Raw genomic sequence first — 22,421 nt, forward strand, 5'->3', positions numbered from 1 at the left:
GTCCTTTAGTCCGGCTCTGTCTAGCCATTGGTAGGATTTCTGTATATCCGCCACTTCAGTTATGTTTGGGTGGTACATGCCGTGTAGGGGCCACTTCAGTTATGTTTCGGTGGTACATGCCGTGTAGGGGCTTGTCCTCCCATGACGGGACCTCCAGCACCTCATCTTCTGTTCCCCATTGTCTGAGACATTCACTGAGCACGTCGTCTGTCGGAGCCTTGTCCTTGATGTACTTATGGATCTTGGATGTTTCATCCTGGATAGTGGCTCTCACACTCACTAGTCCTCGGCCTCCTTCCTTACGGCGAGTGTACAGTCTCAGAGTGCTGGATTTGGGGTGGAACCCTCCGTGCATGGTTAGGAGCTTTCGCGTCTTAACATCTGTGGTCTGTATCTCATCCTTTGGCCAGCTTATTATTCCTGCAGGGTATCTGATTACTGGCAGGGCGTAGCTGTTTATTGCCCGGGACTTGTTCTTGCCATTGAGCTGCTTCTTAGGACCTGCCTTACTTGTTGGAGGTATTTGGCCGTAGCCGCTTTCCTTGTCACCTCTTCGAGGTTGCCATTTGCTTGTGGGATTCCGAGGTACTTGTAACTGTCCTCAATGTCTGCTATTGTTCCTTCTGGGAGTGAGACCCCTTCTGTGTGGACTACCTTCCCTCTCTGAGTCACCATCCGACCACACTTCTCTAGTCCGAATGACATCCCAAAGTCTGCACTGTATATCCGGGTGGTATGGATCAGTGAGTCGATGTCTCGCTCATTCTTAGCGTACAGCTTGATGTCATCCATGTAGAGGAGGTGCCTGATGGTGGCCCCGTTCCTGAGTCGGTATCCATAGCCAGTCTTGTTGATTATTTGGCTGAGGGGGTTCAGACCTATGCAGAACAGCAGTGGGGACAGGGCGTCTCCTTGTGGTTTGCCATTGGCTTCAAGGGTGGTTTTCCACAACCTCATGGAGTTTGCAATGAAGGCTCTTAGAGTCCTGTTGATGTTGTATAGCTCCAGGCATTCCATGATCCAAGTATGTGGCATTGAGTCGTAGGCTTTCTTGTAATAAATCCAGGCAGTGCCCAGGTTAGTGTGTCGGGTTCTGCAGTCTCGAGCGACTGTTCTGTCTACCAGGAGCTGGTGTTTGGCACCTCTGGTATCTTTACCGATTCCCTTCTGAGCTGTGCTCATGTATTGATCCATGTGCTTACTTATCTTAGCCGCTCTGGTGCCGGACATGAGCTTCCACGTTGTGGAGAGGCAGGTTATTGGCCGATAGTTGGATGGGACTGTACCCTTTGAGGGATCCTTCAGGATCAGGATTGTGCGCCCTTCGATTAACCATTCAGGGTGATTCCCATCCCTCAGCAGCTGGTTCATTTGTGCTGCCAAGCGCTCATGGAGAGCCGTGAGTTTCTTAAGCCAGTAGGCGTGTATCATGTCAGGGCCTGGTGCTGTCCAATTTTTCATACCTGAGGCTCTTTCTTGGACGTCTGCCACTGTGATGGTAGCTGGATTCTGTTTATTTTTTTATTTTTTTTTATTTGTTTATTTGTTTTTATTTTTTTATTTGTTTTTATTTGTTTTATTTTTTTTTATTTTTTTCAGTGGTTAACACAGGCAAATAATCCACATACTGGTTAATGTAGTAGGCCATAACTATGATGAGTACCTTAGTCTCAGGAAAGATGCAGATACTACAGTGGATGACGCAGTTGACGGTTTTCGTGCACAAAGACCTCTTCTGCAGATGTATTGCATGGAATAGGAGATACATGCTGTACTATGGACTATTTCCAGTTTTGCATCTTTATGGACTAAAAATTCAGACTCCTACTTAGTAATATCCTACTCACATGTAATGCAGAGATACTAACTGTGGACTGTTGAAATTTAAGTGCCTTTGGGAAGAAGTTTTATAATGTCGGGTCGACATTACATTTTTGAGGGGAGAGTGTAGGAATGAGTAAAATTATACACCCCCATGAAATTTCTTGTGAATAGCATACATAATTATAAAAGTATGTTGCAAGTAAATATAGTAACCTGTAGAAGCAATAGCGCTTTTGCGCCACCAGTGGGCGCTCGTCGTTCAATATGGGTGGTAGAAGTCTCGCGAGCAAGAGAAGTTGTACATTGAATGCGATGCCTGCTGTTGTCTGTAGACAATAAACCAACTGAAAATTGACAAGTTGCTTCTTCTTTTAATAACAAGTGTAACAAATAGCAGATCAAACTTTAGGTCTAATGTACTCATTTAAATGAGCAGGTGAGCGTCGGTTAACTGGGGATGGACATCTGGGCTTAACAGTCACAGAAGGATTGTCATTAGGATCATTTTAAAGCTCAGGTGTAACCTTCTTGAAGAATGACGCATTCCTGACAACTGAGTGTCCGTCCCTTGTGGCTGTTACTGCGGAACCTTTGACTTTGGTCACTCTGTATGGTTTGGTGTTATACGGTGGTGACAGTTTATTGTGCTTGAGTTGGCGATGTAGCACGGTGTCACCTGTAGTAAGTGAATGAGGTGTGGCATGACGCTTTGCATCAGCAGTCTTTTTCATCTTGGTCTTTGCGTTAGTGTCCTTTGTTCTCACTTCTGCATCTGAGCATCGTTTTGGTGTTACTGAAAGAAAGGAGTTTTGTATACATCTTGCGTTGGAAAAGTACCTCAGCTGGTGAACTTGCAGTGGTACTGTGAGGTGTGGATCGATATTCACGCAGGATGATGTTCAGTTGCTGTTTCCAGGGAATGCCTTGTGTTTCTGCGACACACAGTGCTTTGCCTATGGTTCTCATGAATCTTTCGGCAGTGGCATTGGCTTGAGGCCAAAGATGTGTTATTCTGCGATGGTGAAATCCCAGGTAGTCTGCAAACTGTGAAAAAGAGTCACTGTTAAATGGCGGTCCATTGTCTGTCTTTACCACCCTGGGGATTCCAAACACGGAGAACACTTTGTCGAAAACTGGGATAACAGTTGATGCTGATGTTGAACGCACATTTTGAACAATGGGGTAGCGAGAGTAATCATCTGTAATTACAAACAGATATTCTCCGGTGGGCAATGGTCCATAAAAATCTGCAATTACACTATGCCACGGTGCTTCAGGTAATGGTGACATTTGTAACGGTTTGTTTTGAGTGATTGGTGTATTAGCTTGACATGCCAGGCAATTTTGTACTGTTGCCTCTGCTTTGCGATCAATGTCCGGAAACCATACCTTGGTTCGGAGCAATGCTTTCGTCTTGACGATGCCCTGATGTCCTTCATGGGCGAGTTGTATTGCTCTCTCTTGCTGGACAGTTAGAATAACAATCCGATTGTCCCGGAGAACAATGTCCGAGGAGTCAGTTACAGTTGGTTCGCTGCGGACATGTTGGAATAGTTTTAGTATGTCAGCATGTTGTGACTTGTCTGTGTGATGCCACGTGTTGTCTCGGATGTGACCAAGTTCTTGTAAAACACAATCTTTCAGTGTTTCTGTTTTTATTTCTTGATGCGTCATAGCTTTTGGAGTGGAATGGTATGAAAAGAAGTTCACATACTCCGCTGCAACCTTGCTCGCACGAGTGCTTTCACTTGTATGTGATGGCAGTGGATGGCGAGACATAAAGTCAGCTGGGTTGTCCGCACCTTTGAAGTCTTAGTCCCTATCTTTCAATCCTGGCTGGTGGCTTTGACCTTGGGTTGTTCCAAATAATCTCAAGCGCTTTGTGATCAGTCACTAGAACGAAAGGATGTCCATAGATGTACAGGTGAAAGTGCTCACAGCTCCATACAATGGCGAGCGCTTCCTTTTCCGTTTGTGAGTATCTCCTTTCCACATCACTCAGTGATCTGCTTGCATACGCAATGATGTGCTTCACCCCTTTTTCATCTTGTTGACAGAGAATCGCACCTAATCCCACAGGACAAGCATTCACAATCAACTCTGTTTCTCTGCCTTGGTAGAAATAAGACATGGTCGTGTCACTTGTGAGATTGTCCTTGAGTGCCTGTAACGCAGCATGTTGCTCTTGTCCCCATGACCACGGCATGTCTTGTCTTGTGAGCCGACGCAGTGGCTCACAGATGGATGAGAAATCCTTGATGAATCTTGAGCAGTAGTTTGCCATGCCCAAAAGACTCTTGATGTCAGCTGGTGTTTTTGGGTCAGAGCTGAATGGCTGAGACCGTTATTGGATCCGCCGAAACACCACCTGAGAAATTCACACATTTCACGATTCAGAGTGAGTCATGTCTCCTTGAGTCTTTTGAACAGAGCACTGAGGTTGTCGTCATGTTCAGTTTGGTTTGAGCCATATACAATAATATTGTCACTGAGATTTTTTACTCCTTTCAGTCCTTGGAGAGTTTGATAGATTGCATTTTGGAACACTTCAGCTGCAGACGATATTCCAAAACTCAGCCGCTTGTAACGCCGTAGGCCAAGGTGAGTGGTGAATGTTGTTATGTACCGGCTATCTGGATGCAACTCTAGTTGGTGGTAACCTGCCCTGAGATCCAGTTTTGAGAACACTTTTGAGCCGTTCAACTCGCATATTACATCATCAATCATCGGTGTGATGTGTCGTTCTCTTTCAACGGCAACGTTCGCCTGCCTCATGTCCACACATATCCTCACTTTGTCAGGGTCTTTTGGTTTGGAAGGTGTAACAATGGGTGAGACCCATGGTGTTGGTCCCATGACCTCCTCAATAATATCTGCCTCCAGTTTGCAAAGTTCATCCTCCACTTTTTGACGTAGGTGGAAGGGAACACGTCTGTGAGGTTGACAGGTTGGTTTGATGTGGGTGTTTATGTGTAGTTTTACCTGAAAGACTATGAGTTTGCCGATCCCTTTAAACAGCTCCGGACACTGCTGTGTCAATGTGGATTAATCCCAAGTCCTTCGATGTTTCATAACTCAGAATATTAAATCCATCACCTTTGATTACAAAAACAGTGCATGTTGCTTTCTTGTTGTGTTTTTCCACACTGCACTCGAACGCACCACAAACTGGCAGAGACTCGGTTGAGCGGTATGGGTAGATTTTAGTGTCCGTAGGACTCAGTGTGGGACGTGGCATTAGTTTGTCATAAGTGGCAAACTATACAGTTTGCAGTGGCACCAGAGTCATTAAGCACAAGTGTCTGGGTGCCCATCATGTTGATATTGGTTTGTGGGAGTTTTGCAGTTTTAGCTGTATTAACCACATACACATAGGCTTCATCACTGCTGGATGTGTGTCCTGTGGTCTCACCTGCAGCACTGTCTGATATTTGGTGCACACCTCTTGTTTGACTTTTCTTACGTGTCTGGTTGTAGTTTGTCTCCTTTGTCTTTGATCAGCATTGTTTGTCAAAATGGTTCATCTTTCCACATGCCCTGCATTGTTTGTTTTTAGCGGGGCAGTCATTGTCATGGGGATATTTGCCTCCACAGTTTCTGCAACGGTTGTTGAATTGCTTTTTGAGTGTCCAGTTGCTTCGGGGTGAGCTTTTGTGTCCAGTTTCATGGTAGACCTTGTTCACTGTGGCAACACCACCCGTTTCCATGCCTGCAGCTTGCATTTCAGACAATTCGCATGCACGTCCGTGATTCAATATGTCATCCAAAGTTAAATCAGGCTCTCTCAATGCTTTTCTGCGCAGCCTTGATGATGTGCAGCTTTGTGTTATTTGCGTTTTTATTTCGGCACTTGTGTCTGCAAACTCACAGTTCTTGGCTAGAATCCTTAGTCTGGTGTGGTAGCTGTCTAAGTTTTCGCCAGGCTCCTGCGCTGCCTTCCTAAACAGGTAGACTTGATACTGCACGTTTTTCTTAGGCACAAAGTATGCCGAGAGCTTCTGTTTTGTATCTACATATTTGTCGCCCTCTGCTGACAAGGTGTCGTAAATGTCATGCACTTTCTCTCCTGTGATATTCATCGCTGTGGTATAGTTCTCAAACCTTTTGAGCCATTTTGTCCAACGAGGCCCGACTGAACCAGGTTCGCTTTCTGTGTCAAAAGCTGGGAGTGGAGAAGCGTGTGTAGCCATGCTTGTTTATTTTTTCAGCTAGCTTTTTCGCAGCTTTCTCCGTCTTCTCCACAAAAAAAAAATCAACGGCTTCCTTACGTGCGTTGTCTTTGCCTTTACAATCGTCGCCAATGTAATATCTGTGCATTATATTTGCTGAAATAACGATGGCTTCGTTAGTTTCATGGCTTTTATTCTTAGTCCAACAGCGGTAACTTTCTTAGTCAACAACTTCTACTACACATCCGGTTCCTCTGTGTAGTAGCATTTCACAATAAAATACATGTTACTGTGAACATCACAGCAGTGTGTTCCACTGACCCCATTACAGAGAAGGCACATTTAGCAAAAGCACTTTGACATGTTTAGATGCTGCATTCTCCTCTAGAAGTGGATCGAGTCGTTCAAACCATTTTAACAGGACATAAAGTCAGACATTTCCTCAGAGGAGGTGCAGTGACTCCATCAATCATTTTAAAAAGGAAACAAACATTAGTGTCGAATATTAGCTTTTGAAATCCAGAATTCCAGACTTAGTTAGTGTTTGACAATGGTGACAGAGCCTGGGTTTCTTATCATGGATCTTGAGCTCAGATTTCTATGATTCAAGAGGCCCCAGAACCGTTTTACAGCCTGTGACCAACTCCATATACAAAACATCAAATGTGAGCAGATCATAGACTTCAGGTACAAATGGGACCTCAGTGGTAAGAGACCCCCGTATGTGTCTGAAGTGGGACAAGTTCAATTGGAAAGAGTTTCTACCTTTGTTTACGGTCCAGGGTCACCCCTAAGTACGGGAATTCTTAACATTACAAATATTTGGATCATTTATGTTTTTACCTCTATTTCTAAAGTGCGACTGTTTTGTCAGTGTTTAATGTCAGACACTTTTGACACAGCCCGTCAGATACTTTTTGCATTTGCTCAGTTCATTTTGCGTCCATGGTTTAGTCCTGGTTTGTCTCTGGTCTTAAACTGGACTTGTGTGTGACAGAGCTGTGTGTTTGAGACTGGATCCTTCTGGAGAACGATGGATGGTCCCAGGTCTGAGGAAATGTAAGTCACTGATCTATAGATTGATCTAAACCGTACAGTACAGGAAGTGATGTCATCAGTGTGTTTGCTTCTCAGATTCCTGTGAGTTCTCTCTGGATCCAAACACAGCTCACAGAGAGCTCCTTCTGTCTGAGGACAAACGCTCAGTGAGACGTGTGGAGGAGCAGCTGTGTCCACGTCATGAGGACAGGTTCATGGACCAGCCTCAGGTCCTGAGCTGCACCGGCCTGAGGGGGCGCTTTTTCTGGGAGGTGAAGGGGAGGTGGAAGGAGGATGTTGATGTAGCGGTGAGTTACAGAGGAATCAGACGCAGAGGAGAGAGCTGTAGGTTTGGAGACAATGATCAGTCCTGGAGTCTGAGGGTCAGGGGTGGAGATTTAAGAGTCTGTCACAACAAGAAAGAAACACAAATATATTCATCATTATCATCTGGACTGGGAGTGTTCCTGGATTCTGAGGCTGGAGTTCTGTCCTTCTATCTGATTCCCTCTGTTGACAAACTGTTCCACCTCCACACCTTCTTCTGCTCCTTCACTGAGCCTCTGTTTCCTGGGTTTGGACTGATCGCTCCTGGTTCCTCTGTAGCTCTGATGAACCCCCAACGTGTCCTTCATCAGGGTGTTTTACGTTAAGTACGAGTCACGTTTGAGCCTAAAAATTCCAGTTTATGTTTCACTAGTGACATGAAATATGATAAATAATGATGTAAATGAAATAAAATCCTAATATTTCCAAATAAAATGACAGAAACAATAATAATCTGAAGAATAAAACACATGTAACTCAAACTGGGTCTGTGTTTTGTCTCTAAAGCTCTGAAGTGTCACTTGTTTTTATTCCTGTAGTATCAGGTTTGACCAGTGGGTGTCTCTGTCTCCTCCTGCAGTTCCCCTCTCTCTCCTGAGGGTGGCGCTGTGGTCTGGATGAGTCTCCTCTGAGTGTGGCTCATGAACGGACTCCGCTGTTTCTCTGGACATTTCAGGAATTTAAAGAGACATTTTTCTGCTTTTTACTAAATCTCGTTCCGTGATTGAGGCTTGAACGTGATCGGGAAAGAGATTCAGGATCAAACGTGTGTCGTGAGAAAAATCAAGTCGAGGCTAAAACCAGACGTGCACAGGATGCTGGAAACCAAAATAAAAGCTGGGACAGGAAATCCACACCATCGTGACTCTCAAAGTTTAGTTCTAAGTGGCCCATAAATGCAAACTTTAGGGATTTAGATTCAGCCAGTCTCCAAACTAGTGTCTATGAGCAAATCTTCTTTAGAAACAGTCCGTGCTCCTTAAAGGTCCCTTATGAAGCTGAACTGATGAAGGAAATAATCCCTGTTCATTCTGTAGGTGGATGTTTTATCACCAGTTCTTGACCTTTGAGCTGAATAACAGTGTAATAAAGAACTTTTGCCCCGTCAGTGAAAGACATATTAGAACTGCACCTCTGTCACGTCTCTCCGCTCCGGTAAGTCTGTACTTTTCTTTTTATTCCATTGTCAGAATGTGTTACAGCTTTTGGAACAATTAAAGCTCGAGTGGGAAACGTTTTTGTCGCTCGTCTCGTGTTCTGAAACTTTTCTCTGTAAGTATCGCCTCGTGAAACTGGATTAAAGAGGAATCTGTTTCACATGAAAGACATTATTCAAGAAAGAACATCCGAAACTTGACTTAAGGATCAGTATCGGGCTCAGTTTGATAAATATTCTCTTCGTTCTGTTGTGACTTGTTGCACCTTTTATGCTTTGGACTGGTGGGGTGAGCACCAGTGGAGGTTCAGTTCTTCATCAGAGGTAAATCTGTTTTATAATCTGGAGAATCTAGTCCCACATTCAACGACGCTCCTCCTTTTCTATGGACGGGGGAACAGCAGCTCTGGGAAACATCAGGGTTTTGCTGAAATATAATAAGTCACAACATGAACCGGACTTTGATCTGATTTATGTTCATTGTAGATTTATGGATCTGTGATAAGTCAGTGATTGATTGTCTGGTAATGTGTGAGTTTAGTGACAGCAGCGAATATCAATGACTTTAAAGTGGCTGTGTATTAGGCTCACAAACCTCCAAACATCTGAGCTCATTAACATGATCTCGTTCCACAAAGAGTGTTTTCAAATGCTTTCTTGTGTCGTTCACTCATGGATGTGTCAAATATCAGCAGATGTTTGTTTCTCCTGATAAAGACCGTTGTCAAACCGTCAAATACAACGGCTACGAATCTCCTCTTCTTCCTCTGCAGTGCGGCTCACCCCAAGGTTCGATTTTGGGGCCCGTGTTGTTTTTGTTATATATTAATGACCTCCCTAATACTTCCATCAAACTCTCAAAAATACAACAAACTTCCAAATGTTCAATTGTGTTTCTGGGCAGCAAATATTCGACCCATTATACATTGGCTCTATGAAGATCCAGGTGCTGATGCCCCCTCATGGTGCTTATGAGAAGCGCGGTCTTGTAAGCCTTCATCGCTCTCTGCATTAGTATACTCTTCACTCGCTGCCATTTCCGCTCCTTTTACAAAAACTCCATCAGTGTTTGCAACCTTAAACATTTGGAAACAGATTCGAAGACGATGTGGATGGCATTGCCTCTCAGTTAGAGCTCCCATTCACGCATATGTTTCCTCCTTCTCTGGAGGGCAATGCTTTCTTACATTGGCAACCTAAGGGGAGGAAGACTTTGCAAGATCTCTTTGTGAATGGACAATTTGTATCATTTCAGTAACTTTGTACAGACTATGGCCTTGTACGACTATTTTCTTTCGATATTTACAGGCTCGCGATTTTGTTAGAAAGCAGTTTACCCAATTCCCAACTCCACCTCGACAATCAGACTTTGATTCACTGTTAACTAAGTCTAAGTCTTTTAAAGGGATTATCTCAATTCTTTATAACGTATTATTATCACTGAATGATCCCTCTTTAGATGTGATAAAAAATAAGTGGGAGCAGGACTTGGGAGAAAATTAGTCAGAGGAGAAACGGGCCAACATTTTAAAAAGGGTCCACACACCAGGCTCGGTCTATTACAATGTAAAATATTACATCGTGTTCACTGGTCAAAAGACAGACTGTCAAAGAGATTCCCCAACACCGATCCCAACTGTGAACGCTGTAAAATAACACCTGCTACACATTTTCATACTTTTTGGAGTTGTCCCAAATGATTGTCATTTTGGACTTGTATTTTCAAGACATTTTCTGATGTTTTCTGACTGTTTTTGGACCCTTGCCCAGTTGTGGCTCTCTTTGGTGTAACCCCAGATTCATATCACCTAAACAAACACCAGCGGGACTTTTTGGCCGACTGTTCGCTTCTCGCTCGCAGGCTGATTTTACTGAATTGGAAAAACTCACGACCTCCCTCTCATTCGCAGTGGATCAAAGACATTCTATATTTCTTAAAAACTGAGAAGATCAGACATGCCCTTAAAGGCAGTGATGCATCTTTTCAGTTTGTTTGTTCGGCTTAGTTTGTTTCAAGGGGAGGGCTTGATTTGAAGTTTTGTGTGGGTTATTTTGCATTATTAAACAAAAATGTATGAATAAAGTTTTCAAAAATACTGTTTGCAGATGACACAAGTGTGTTTTGTTCCCATAAAGACACTAATATGCTCATAAATGTGGTTAATGAAGAACTGGAAAAACTCTCTTCGTGGTTTAAGGCCAATAAATTATCACTTAACATTAAGAAAACAAGCTTTATATGTTTTGGGGACACAACATCAAAGTTTAAACCCTTCTATAAAAATCCAAACTGATGGCATTCCCATCAGGAGTGTGAGTTCAGCTCGCTTCCTCGGAGTCCTGGTGGATCAATCCCTGACCTGGAAACCACATCTTCATTTCACAAGTACAGAAACAGCCAAAGCAGTCGTATATTGGGAAAATCCCGGCATCTGATTAACACAAATGTTGCAAAGATCTTGTATTACACAATGATATATCCGTATATTAATGATTGTAATATTGCTCGGACCAGCACTCATAAAACCAAACCTGTCGATCGTAGACGCTCCTCAAGGCCCTGTTTGCTAAAGCCGGTGTTCTTAGTGTTCACCAGGTTCACCACTTCCAAGTTGGTCACTTTGTTTACGGTTCAGTTAAAGGGCTACGGCCACAGCACCTCAATACAATGTTTTCCTTCAACAATGAGTTTCATAGATTTCCCACTCGCAGCAGCAAATCTAATCAGAGCAGCTTTAGCTCCAGACACTCCCAGCTCAGAGTTCTAAACACAGGACCCGAAATATGGAAGATCCTGCCAACTCCTCTCACGGAGCTTTCCCCAATTCAGTTTAGAAAATCTCCTCAATCTTTGCTTCTGAGTGATTGCTATTTTCCTCTTGGGATCCATTTCTAAACCCAGTATTGAAGTATTGAAGTACGTTGGATTGTGTTTTCTGACAATATATTTTAATTTACTTTATTTTTTTGACTGCATGCCTCACATTTGCTTTTCATTTTAACTTATGGAGGTTTCCACTCATGAAGCCCCTTGAGGGTTTTCGTTAACCTTCCATCCCGTTTGTGAAAGCAGATGTAATCATGCTATTGTTTTATTATGTGAAAATAAATCCAAATCAAGTTGTGGTGTGAAGGTTTTCTGTGTGTTCTGTGTGAGAGGAGGTCCAGAGCTGTGCATTAAACTCCATGGGTCAAACCCTGTGCCTGGTGCTATAGGACGGCTCACACTCTCATGGTTTTCTTCCATGTGGTGCAGCTGTTGCATTCTGTGCCTGCGCCACTAGAGGGCGTGGTTTATAAAAAGAGCGGGGGCTGAGGGGGGGTTTATTACAGCAGCACTGAGAGCGTCTCTGATGGCCTCACATTCATGTCCTCGTTCACACCGCGCTGCCTTGTGTCTTCCTTAAGCTTTATCGGCTCTCACAAGTCAAACTAAAAACTTTATTCACCATCATGAGCCAAACGATGTTCGTGTCTCAGAGAAAGAGACGTCGCTACAGCCGGTCCTGCTGTCGCTCGGCACTCGCTCGGCCGGACTTGCATGAACCGACCAGAACAAAAGCATCAGGATTGAGTTATTTAAAACTGTCCCTCTACATGAATGTGAATGGCTCATGAACTTTATTTATCTTGTCTTAAAGTCACTGCTGCTCTGGGTCTGCAGGTCCAGGATGGATCGGCCCAGCCCTGAGTCTAAACTCGTCTCAAACTCTGTTTTTCTGAGGAATGACAGGTCCAAAGGCATCGGGAAAGACTTTAAAAGGTTTGTTTGTCATTATCACTCTCAGATGAGGCTCAGTCTGTAGTTCTGTTTGTTGTAATAATCCCATGTCTTTACAGGAGTTCACAGAAAACTGGTCCTTGTTCAGACTCTGTTTCTCTGAGGAGCGACAGGTCCAAAGGAATCGGAGAGTTCTTCAAAAGGTTTGTGAACTTCAATATTATAACTTTAACACAAAACAACTGGACTTAAGGTAAGAGAGAAGCCCAAGTTTCACTGTCCATCAAAGAAGCTGCAAACCTCGTCCTCTACATCCACTGAAGGCAGATGGATCTCTCAGACACGGCCTCCTTCACCGCTCTCTAAAACCACCACAGCTCTTTATCCAACAGGAAGTGTCCCCGTCCTCAACAGAGTCTCGTTCATGTGCAGATACAGACGAGTCCAGGCCAGAAGATGTTTTCCTTTGTGTTCATGAGGCGCTTAAACTGAGGCGAGACAGGAGGATGGAGAGGCTGATGGTGTGGCTGTGGTGAGGTCCAGGAGGATGAGGAGAGCAGCAGATCATGTCTGACTCTGAGCAGGGCTGTTTCAGGGCCGTGTTTTGGACACTGGACTGTCATGGTTCCAACAGACTATTGGAGCTGAGATGGGTTTGAAGTTGAGCAGCAAAGACACGCTGTAGAGTTTTGTAGAAAGTAGGACATTTGCGAGACTATCGGGATGGAGACCAGGTTGTTTGGGTGTCGGGATGAAGGCAGCCAGTTTGAGAGACTGTGGAGCAGATCCTGAGGTCTCAAACGTAGTTATAAACTTTAGTTATAAAGCGCTTTTCATACCAAAAGGTATCACAAAGTGCTTTACAGATTACAACATTTAAAACAATGCGCCTGCACAACCTCCCATATATATATTTTATATATTTTATATATTAGGATTAAATAAATAGATTAGTCAGTTAAAAGCTAAGCTAAAAAGGTGGGTCTTGAGCTGCTCTTAAAAACATGAACGTTCTCTGCAGCCCTGAGCTCCTCCTCAGGCCTGAGCTCCTCCTCAGCCCTGAGCTCCTCCTCAGGTCTGAGCTCCTCCAGGTCTGAGCTCCTCCTCAGGTCTGAGCTCCTCCTCAGCCCTGTGCTCCTCCTCAGGTCTGAGCTCCTCCTCAGGTCTGAGCTCCTCCTCAGCCCTGAGCTCCTCCTCAGGTCTGAGCTCCTCCTCAGGTCTGAGCTCCTCCTCAGGTCTGAGTTCCTCCTCAGGTCTGAGCTCCTCCTCAGGTCTGAGCTCCTCCTCAGGTGGTTCCAGAGGCGAGGGCCGTAATATTGAGTCTTCTTGTTGACTTTAGGAATAACTAGGAGACCCCTGCCGGAGGAGCGAAGGGGCCGTGAAGGTTCATAAGGTAAAAGCAGTTCTGAAAGATAAGAAGGACCAAGACCATTAAGACATTTAAAAACCATTAAAAGAACTTTAAAATCGATCCTGAAACACACGGGGCCAATGCAGCGATTCTCAAACCGGTGTAATGTGGTCCCGCCTCCTGGTCTTCATCAGGACTCGAGCTGCTGTAAACCTGAGATCCTCTTTCTGGGAAGACCAGAGAGCAGGGCATTACAGTAGTGGATACGACTGGTGATAAAAGCATGCATGAGCGTCTCCGTGTTGGCCTGAGAGAGAATGGGGCGACTCTGGCTATGTTCTTTAAATGGTAAAAACCTGTCTTTGTGATATTCTTAATGTGTGGAATAAAAGTCAGCTCAGAGTCAAAGATCACAACCAGGTTCTTCACCTGTGAGAAGGATTCGTAGACAGTGACTGTAGTTTGGGTAAAAGTCTCTCTCTCTGGGCCGATGATTAACATTTTAGTTTTGTCCTGGTTAAGCTGGAGAAAGTTTTCTGCCATCGAGAATTTGATTCTAAAATGCAGTTTAAAAGTGCATCTATTGACCTGGTGTCACTGTGTATCATCAGCATCAAAAGCACTGGGCCTAAAATCGAACCCTGGGGCACACCACATGTAATTCCATGCACCTCAGAGGAGCAGGTATCCACACTCACCATGAACGTCCTGTCTGTGAGGGAGGAAGTAAACCATTTGTGTTCAGCACCAGAGAGGCCGATGTGTTTTAAACGAGTTAAAAGAATAGTGTGGTCGACTGTATCAAAGGCTCAGATCCAGAAGAACCAACACTGTGACCTTCTGTGAGTCATAGTTTAATCTAAAGTCATTTAAAATCTTTAAGAGGGCGGTCTCGGTGCTGTGGTTTACCCTAAAGCCGGACTGGAATTTCTCAAGGACATTTTGTGCAGTAAAAAAATCATTAAGTTGGACAAAGACACGTTTTTCTAAGATTTTGCTTAAAAATGGTAATTTGGAAACTGGTCTTAAATTGTTAAAATCTTTACAGTCCAAATTGCTCTTCTTCAACAGGGGCCTCACCACCGCCCCTTTAAACGCAGCAGGGAAGACCCCGTCTGGAGAGAGCAATTCATCATGTTTAGAAGCTCGTCTCTAAAAGATCCATAAAATGTTTTAAAAACGGCGTTGGGACCGGGACTAAAAGACCTGTGGTCGGCCTCACTGAGGAGAAAACTTTATCAAGCATCTCAGCATTAACCAGGACAAAACTGTCCAGTGTTTCCTCTGGAACAAATAGACCATCAGATGTATTTAGAACCGTTTTACTTTGGGTAAAATATTACATCTGATAGTGTCTATGTTTCCTCTGAAGTGTCTGCAAACTCCTCACAGAGGCGTCTGTGGGGTTCAAAGGAGTTTTGTTTAAATTAGGGTTTAAAACATTTTCTATCGTTGAGAATAAGACTTTTGGGTTGTTTTTTATGATTGGTGATTATTGTGGAAAATAATTTGTTTCTTGCATGTCTTATTGCTGTATTGTAGGTCTTTTGTTGAGCACAGAATATTTGATAATTTATCACTATTTTGCTTTTCCTGCATCTCCTCTCGGCCTTCCTGCAATTTCTCTTAAGTTGTTTTAGCTCCTGTTAGAGTAAATGGTCATCGCTACGGCAACTGCATCAAACATATGACAAGGGTTTCATTGACTCTTTTGATTGGAGTGAAATCTCAGAGTGCACATGCGCAGGTCAAAGGTCAGTCGGGAGGGGTCAGTTCAATAAGACAGGAGGAAAGAGTGTTGTTGTAATGGGTGACCAGTTCAGATGAGTTATCAGCAGGGGAGAGAGGGGGTCAGAGAGAGCAGACGGGTCGATGGATCTGAGCTTCTGGACAGTTTAGTTTTGGGGAAAGCAAAGAGAATGTTGATGTAAATGTGACGGCCTGGTGATCCCACATGTGTAAGTTATGGTTGTTGATTGTGAAGCCAGTGGAACAAACCAAATCTAGGATGTGGCCTCAGCTGTGAGTTGGGAAGTGACTTGTTGAGTGAAGTTGAAACAGTTCAGAAGGTCCAGGATTTCAGTGTCAGGTTTGGAGTTACTGTTGTCAATGAGGAAATGAAAGTCACCGAGCAGAAGGATGGATGATGAGACACTGAACTGAGTGAAAGAAGAGTTTGGCTGAGGAGGGACCAAGGACACTGACCTGTCTCAATATTGCTCTCACTTAAACACAGGATAAACCTGTATTTGTTTGGCAGGAGTTTAAACGTCCCGAGTTCTGATCCAGACTCTGTTTCTCTGAGGAGTGATCGTTCCAAAGATGAAAGTCCTTTTTTTAAAGACGTGTCTCCTTCAGACGAGCGGTAAGTGTCCTCTGCTGCTCTCCCAACGCTGGGCACAGGGGAGGGACTGGGGGAAGCGTCTGGGGAGGTGAAGGCAGGTTCTAAACTCTGTCTGGATCCACAGAGAGAAGCTGAGCCCAGATGGAACCAGCAAAGAGCGCCCCCACCTGGATGTGGTGTTTAAGGTCAGTGCAGAATAAACTATAATGACTTCTGGGTTTGAGGCTGGTTGACGTCATGTGATGAAAGACGTTACAGAGTTTGTGTAACTGTGTTATTAATGCAGATTCACAGGAAACATGTGCCGTCTTTGATTTGATCATTCCTTAACTCACTGGGACAGAGGTTTGTGTCTGTTTTCACTGTTGGGACAAAGAGTATTTGATACGTGTTAAGTAGTGATGGGAAGGTGGAACTCTTTCTTTGACAGATTGTTTCAAATGTATCGAAGCTTCTAAACTCAGTCTAGTTTGTAACAACTTAAATCTAGTGGACACATTAAATCATTGCAGCAGTGGTTTCATTGTTCCGCCATCAGTAAAACTATAAAACAATTGTGATGTGATTTTATCTTCTCGCATAACCATGACAGGAGAGCCATCCGACTGCAGCAAAACATCGGCCGATTTCTCTTATTAATCTGTTCTGAAGCAATTCTTAAACTGAACACATGTATGTTTACATCCAGAAAACTATTTACAGAAACAAAGGGACATTTTAATGAATTCAGGGCACCATCATTTCAGCTGCAGGCCTGGGTAAAATAAAGTGTAATGTGTCTTTTCGTCATTATACAAATGTTCAGTGAAATCTCACAGATCTGGTGGATGGCTGGAGGTTTCCATGTGAGGAGCACCTCAGGTCTAAAGGCACAGACTTTATCAGAGATCAGTGACTTGTTGCTGAAGCTGCAGTAAAAGTCGACTCTACAATGTTTGAAGCCTGTAAATATTGACACAGATACAGTGTTACTGCAGTATAATATGTCCTGTGTGCTCCAGCGGCTGGAGGAGGACGTCCTGACCTTCGTCAAAGAGCAGCTGCAGAGCTTCCACAGACTCCTGGCCTCAGATCATCCAGAGAGTAGCTCAGAGAGTGAGGAGGAGCAGAGCAGCCGAGAGGCTGTGCTCAACATCACACTGGACTTCCTCAGGAGGATGAAGCAGCAGCACCTGGCTCAGAGTCTGCAGAACAGTAAGAACTCTGACATGTTTGAAACACCACACTTTCACAGGAGGAGAAGAAGTCACTGACTGTAACATGATTCTGTTTGTCTCCTTCAGAGGCTGTTGGAGTTTACAGAGAGAAACTGAAGAGGCGTCTGCAGCAGAGGTTCAGTCATGTGTTTGAGGGCGTGGCTAAAGCAGGAGACTCCGCCCCCCTGCAGCAGATCTACACAGAGCTCTACATCACAGAGGGAAGGGCCTCAGAGGTCAACCAGGAACATGAGGTCAGACTCATGGAGACCACGTCCAGGAAACCAGCCGCTGCAGAGACCAGCATCACGTGTGAAGACCTGTTTAAACAACAGCCAATCAGGACGGTGCTGACTGTGGGCGTGGCCGGCGTGGGTAAAACAGTGCTGACTCAGAAGGTGAGTCTGGACTGGGCTGAAGGCAGAGTCCACCAGGACGTCCAGCTGCTGTTCCCCTTCACTTTCAGAGAGCTCAATGTGCTCAGAGACACAGAGTACAGCCTGGTGGAGCTGCTGCACCACTTCTTCAGTCAAACCAAAGGTCTCTGCAGCTTTCAGCAGCTCCAGCTGCTCTTCATCTTTGACGGTCTGGACGAGTGCAGACTTCCTCTGGACTTCAGCCGGACCCGGGTCCTGACGCAGCCCACAGAGAGCGCCTCAGTGGAGGAGCTGCTGGTGAACCTCATCAGGGGGAGCCTGCTTCCCTCCGCTCGCCTCTGGATAACCACACGCCCCGCGGCGGCCAATCAGATCCCTGCTGAGTGCGTCTCCATGGTGACAGAGGTGCGAGGGTTCAGCGACCCACAGAAGGAGCAGTACTTCAGGAAGAGCTTCAGAGACGAGGCCACAGCCGTCATCTCCCACATCAAGAGCATCCGCAGCCTGTACATCATGTGCCACATTCCAGTCTTCTGCTGGATCCTCTCTGTGGTTTTACACACGATTCTGAAGCAAACAGAGAAACCAGAGCTGCCCAAGACTCTGACTGAGATGTACGTCCACTTCCTGGTGGTGCAGGCCAAAGTCAAGAACATCAAGTATCATGAGGGAACAGGAGCAGACCTTCACTGGACTCCAGAGACCAGGGAGATGGTGCGGTCTCTGGGAAAACTGGCCTTTGAGCAGCTGCAGAAAGGAAACCTGATCTTCTACGAGAGTGACCTGAGCGAGTGTGGGCTGGACGCTGCAGAGATCGCTCGTTACTCCGGAGTCTTCACACAGGTCTTTAGAGAGGAGCCAGGCCTGTACCAGGACAAGGTCTACTGCTTCATCCATCTGAGTGTGCAGGAGTTTCTGGCTGCGCTTCACGTCCATCAGACCTTCTTCAGCTCTGGGGAGAACCTGCTGTCACCACCACACTCCTCTGAGAGCCCTGAGGCCTTCTACCGCTCTGCTGTGGACCAGGCCTTACAGAGTCCAAACGGACACCTGGACCTGTTCCTGCGCTTCCTCCTGGGGCTGTCTCTGCCGACCAATCAGAGCCTGCTCCAGGGTCAGCTGACTCACACAGGAAGCAGCTCCCAGACCAATCAGGAGACAGTAAAGTATATCAATAGGAAGCTGGATGACAAGGGTCTGTCTGCAGAGAGGAGCCTGAACCTGCTCCACTGTCTGAACGAACTCAACGACCGCAGTTTGATGGAGGAGATACAGAGATACATGAGAGGAGGAAGACGTCTCTCCTGGATAGCTTATCCTGCTCATTGTTCAGCTCTGTCCTTCCTCTTACTGTCCTCAGAGTCACACCTGGAGGAGTTTGACCTCAGGAAATACTGGCCCTCAGAGACAGTTCTCCTGAAGCTGCTGCCGGTCGTCAAAGCCTCCACCAAAGCCACGTGAGTCCAGACTGTATTTCTTCTTCACGTCTGTCCTGATTCTCGTCTCTAATGTCTCTGATTCTCGTCTCTAATGTCCCTGATTCTCGTCTCTAATGTCTCTGATTCTTGTCTCTAATGTCTCTGATTCTCGTCTCTAATGTCCCTGATTCTCGTCTCTAATGTCTCTGATTCTCGTCTCTAATGTCCCTGATTCTCGTCTCTAATGTCCCTGATTCTCGTCTCTGATTCTCGTCTCTAATGTCTCTGATTCTCGTCTCTAATGTCTCTGATTCTCGTCTCTGATTCTCGTCTCTAATGTCCCTGATTCTCGTCTCTAATGTCTCTGATTCTCGTCTCTAATGTCCCTGATTCTCATCTCTAATGTCTCTGATTCTCGTCTCTAATGTCCCTGATTCTCGTCTCTAATGTCTCTGATTCTCATCTCTAATGTCTCTGATTCTCGTCTCTAATGTCTCTGATTCTCGTCTCTAATGTCTCTGATTCTCGTCTCTAATGTCTCCGATTCTCGTCTCTAATGTGTCTGATTCTCGTCTCTAATGTCTCTGATTCTCGTCTCTAATGTCTCTGATTCTCGTCTCTAATGTCCCTGATTCTCATCTCTAATGTCTCTGATTCTCGTCTCTAATGTCCCTGATTCTCATCTCTAATGTCTCTGATTCTCGTCTCTAATGTCCCTGATTCTCGTCTCTAATGTCTCTGATTCTCATCTCTAATGTCTCTGATTCTCGTCTCTAATGTCTCTGATTCTCGTCTCTAATGTCTCTGATTCTCGTCTCTAATGTCTCTGATTATCGTCTCTAATGTCCCTGATTCTCGTCTCTAATGTCTCTGATTCTCATCTCTAATGTCTCTGATTCTCGTCTCTAATGTCTCTGATTCTCGTCTCTAATGTCTCTGATTCTCATCTCTAATGTCTCTGATTCTCGTCTCTAATGTCTCTGATTCTCGTCTCTAATGTCTCTGATTCTCGTCTCTAATGTCTCTGATTCTCGTCTCTAATGTCTCTGATTCTCGTCTCTAATGTCTCTGATTCTCGTCTCTAATGTGTCTGATTCTCATCTCTAATGTCTCTGATTCTCGTCTCTAATGTCTCTGATTCTCGTCTCTAATGTCTCTGATTCTCGTCTCTAATGTGTCTGATTCTCATCTCTAATGTCTCTGATTCTCGTCTCTAATGTCCCTGATTCTCGTCTCTAATGTCTCTGATTCTCGTCTCTAATGTCTCTGATTCTCGTCTCTAATGTCTCTGATTCTCGTCTCTAATGTCCCTGATTCTCGTCTCTAATGTCTCTGATTCTCGTCTTTAATGTCTCTGATTCTCGTCTCTAATGTCTCTGATTCTCGTCTCTAATGTCCCTGATTCTCGTCTCTAATGTCCCTGATTCTCGTCTCTAATGTCTCTGATTCTCGTCTCTAATGTCTCTGATTCTCGTCTCTAATGTGTCTGATTCTCATCTCTAATGTCTCTGATTCTCGTCTCTAATGTGTCTGATTCTCATCTCTAATGTCTCTGATTCTCGTCTCTAATGTCTCTGATTCTCGTCTCTAATGTCTCTGATTCTCGTCTCTAATGTCCCTGATTCTCGTCTCTAATGTCTCTGATTCTCGTCTCTAATGTCTCTGATTCTCGTCTCTAATGTCCCTCTCTGTCCTCAGTCTGAGGGAGTGTCTTCTGTCTCAGAGAGTCTGTGCTCCTCTGGCCTCAGTCCTCAGCTCCTCCAGTCTGACTCACCTGGATCTCAGTAACAACGACCTCCAGGACTCAGGAGTGGAGCTGCTGTGTGAGGGACTGAAGAGCGCCCCCTGCAGACTGCACACCCTCAGGTGAGACGCTCATGATGCTCTGTGTCCACATCAGAGGCTAATGCTGCGTGTCTTTAGTCTGTCTGGATGTCTGGTGTCAGAAAGGGGCGGGGCTGCTCTTGCCGCCGCTCTAAGCTCCGCCCCCTCCCGTCTGACAGAGTTAGACCTGAGCTACAACCATCCAGGAGCCTCGGCCAAGCTCCTGACCGCTCTGCGGGGCCCCCACGGGCCCCTGCACTCTCTCAGGTGAGGCCCCTGGGCTCCTTCAGAGGAAGTCCTTATTTGGAGGCTCTTCTTTGGGTCCGTCCATGGTTTAGTCCTGGTTTGTCTCTGGTCTTAAACTGGACTTGTGTGTGACAGAGCTGTTTGTTTCAGACTGGATCCTTCTGGAGAACGATGGATGGTCCCAGGTCTGAGGAAATGTAAGTCACTGATCTATAGATTGATCTAAACCGTACGGTACAGGAAGTGATGTCATCAGTGTGTTTGTTTCTCAGATTCCTGTGAGTTCTCTCTGGATCCAAACACAGCTCACAGAGAGCTCCTTCTGTCTGAGGACAAACGCTCAGTGAGACGTGTGGAGGAGCAGCTGTGTCCACGTCATGAGGACAGGTTCATGGACCAGCCTCAGGTCCTGAGCTGCACCGGCCTGAGGGGGCGCTGTTACTGGGAGGTGGAGCGGAGGGGGGAGGATGATGTAGCGGTGAGTTACAGAGGAATCAGACGCAGAGGAGAGAGATGTAGGTTTGGAGACAATGATCAGTCCTGGAGTCTGAGGGTCAGGGGTGGAGATTTAAGAGTCTGTCACAACGGGAAAGAAACACCAACCCACCGATGGCATTCATCTGGACTGGGAGTGTTCCTGGATTCTGAGGCTGGAGTTCTGTCCTTCTATCGGATTCACTCTGTTGATAAACTGTCCCACCTCCACAGCTTCTTCTGCTCCTTCACTGAGCCTCTGTTTCCTGGGTTTGGACTGATCTCTCCTGGTTCCTCTGTAGCTCTGATGAACCCGCCTCCTCAGCTCAGATAAAGACCACAGGGAGGAGGGATTTTGTTTCTTTTCTCTCTTTTCCTTCAGTGATCGGCCAACGTGTCCTTCATCAGGGTGTTTTACGTTAAGCACGAGTCACGTTTGAGCCTAAAAATCCCAGTTTATGTTTCACTAGTGACATAAAATATGATCAATAATTATGTAAACGAAATAAAATCCTAATGTTTCCAAATAAAATGACAGAAACAATAATAATCTGAAGAATAAAACACATGTAACTCAAACTGGGTCTGTGTTTTGTCTCTAAAGCTCTGAAGTGTCACTTGTTTTCATTATTTATTATTGTAAAGACGTCGATGTTTGACAGTGATGTGGGTTTTGTTGGTCCCGACATGTCCGCCGCATGAACAGCCTTTTCCCGCTGTATCAGACTCATGAAAAGGGCCGGGTCCCGTTACTTTACTGATCCCCAAACTCAAACATGCGGCGTCTGGAAGCAGGGGCTGGACTGGGACTGAAAACCAGCCCTGGACTCTGGTTCAGCCCGGCCCAAATCAGCGTCAATGCGACACTTCCACAAATACACATGTCAACCTCTGACCCCCCGCCTTCACCCAGAGCATTTTCTCCAGGTCGGCTTTGCCCAAATCTAAAAGCTTCT

The 22,421-nt window shown here is 45.3% G+C and overlaps 2 protein-coding genes across 2 annotated transcripts in view; both read left to right on the top strand.

Annotated features, from left to right (window-relative positions):
- Positions 1 to 12,059, top strand: part of LOC306973418 (uncharacterized protein) — a gene marked incomplete at its 3' end in the record, with an annotated part of 29,017 nt that extends 16,958 nt beyond the window's left edge. The window contains exons 8-9 of the mRNA XM_079570344.1: positions 7,358 to 7,655; positions 11,995 to 12,059. Coding sequence (XP_079426470.1) covers positions 7,358 to 7,655; positions 11,995 to 12,059 — 363 coding nt within the window. The remainder of the gene's footprint in view (positions 1 to 7,357; positions 7,656 to 11,994) is intronic.
- Positions 1 to 22,022, top strand: part of LOC306973833 (NACHT, LRR and PYD domains-containing protein 3-like) — a 46,505-nt gene extending 24,483 nt beyond the window's left edge. Inside the window, exons 4-11 of the mRNA XM_079570879.1 lie at positions 15,847 to 15,951; positions 16,055 to 16,115; positions 16,932 to 17,124; positions 17,214 to 18,960; positions 20,620 to 20,787; positions 20,845 to 21,012; positions 21,142 to 21,188; positions 21,264 to 22,022. Coding sequence (XP_079427005.1) covers positions 15,847 to 15,951; positions 16,055 to 16,115; positions 16,932 to 17,124; positions 17,214 to 18,960; positions 20,620 to 20,787; positions 20,845 to 21,012; positions 21,142 to 21,188; positions 21,264 to 21,799 — 3,025 coding nt within the window. The 3' untranslated portion in view covers positions 21,800 to 22,022. The remainder of the gene's footprint in view (positions 1 to 15,846; positions 15,952 to 16,054; positions 16,116 to 16,931; positions 17,125 to 17,213; positions 18,961 to 20,619; positions 20,788 to 20,844; positions 21,013 to 21,141; positions 21,189 to 21,263) is intronic.
- The last annotated feature ends 399 nt before the right edge of the window (positions 22,023 to 22,421 follow it).

Source organism: Gobius niger, assembly GCF_951799975.1.
Source record: "Gobius niger genome assembly, chromosome: 14".
NCBI lineage: Eukaryota > Metazoa > Chordata > Actinopteri > Gobiiformes > Gobiidae > Gobius > Gobius niger.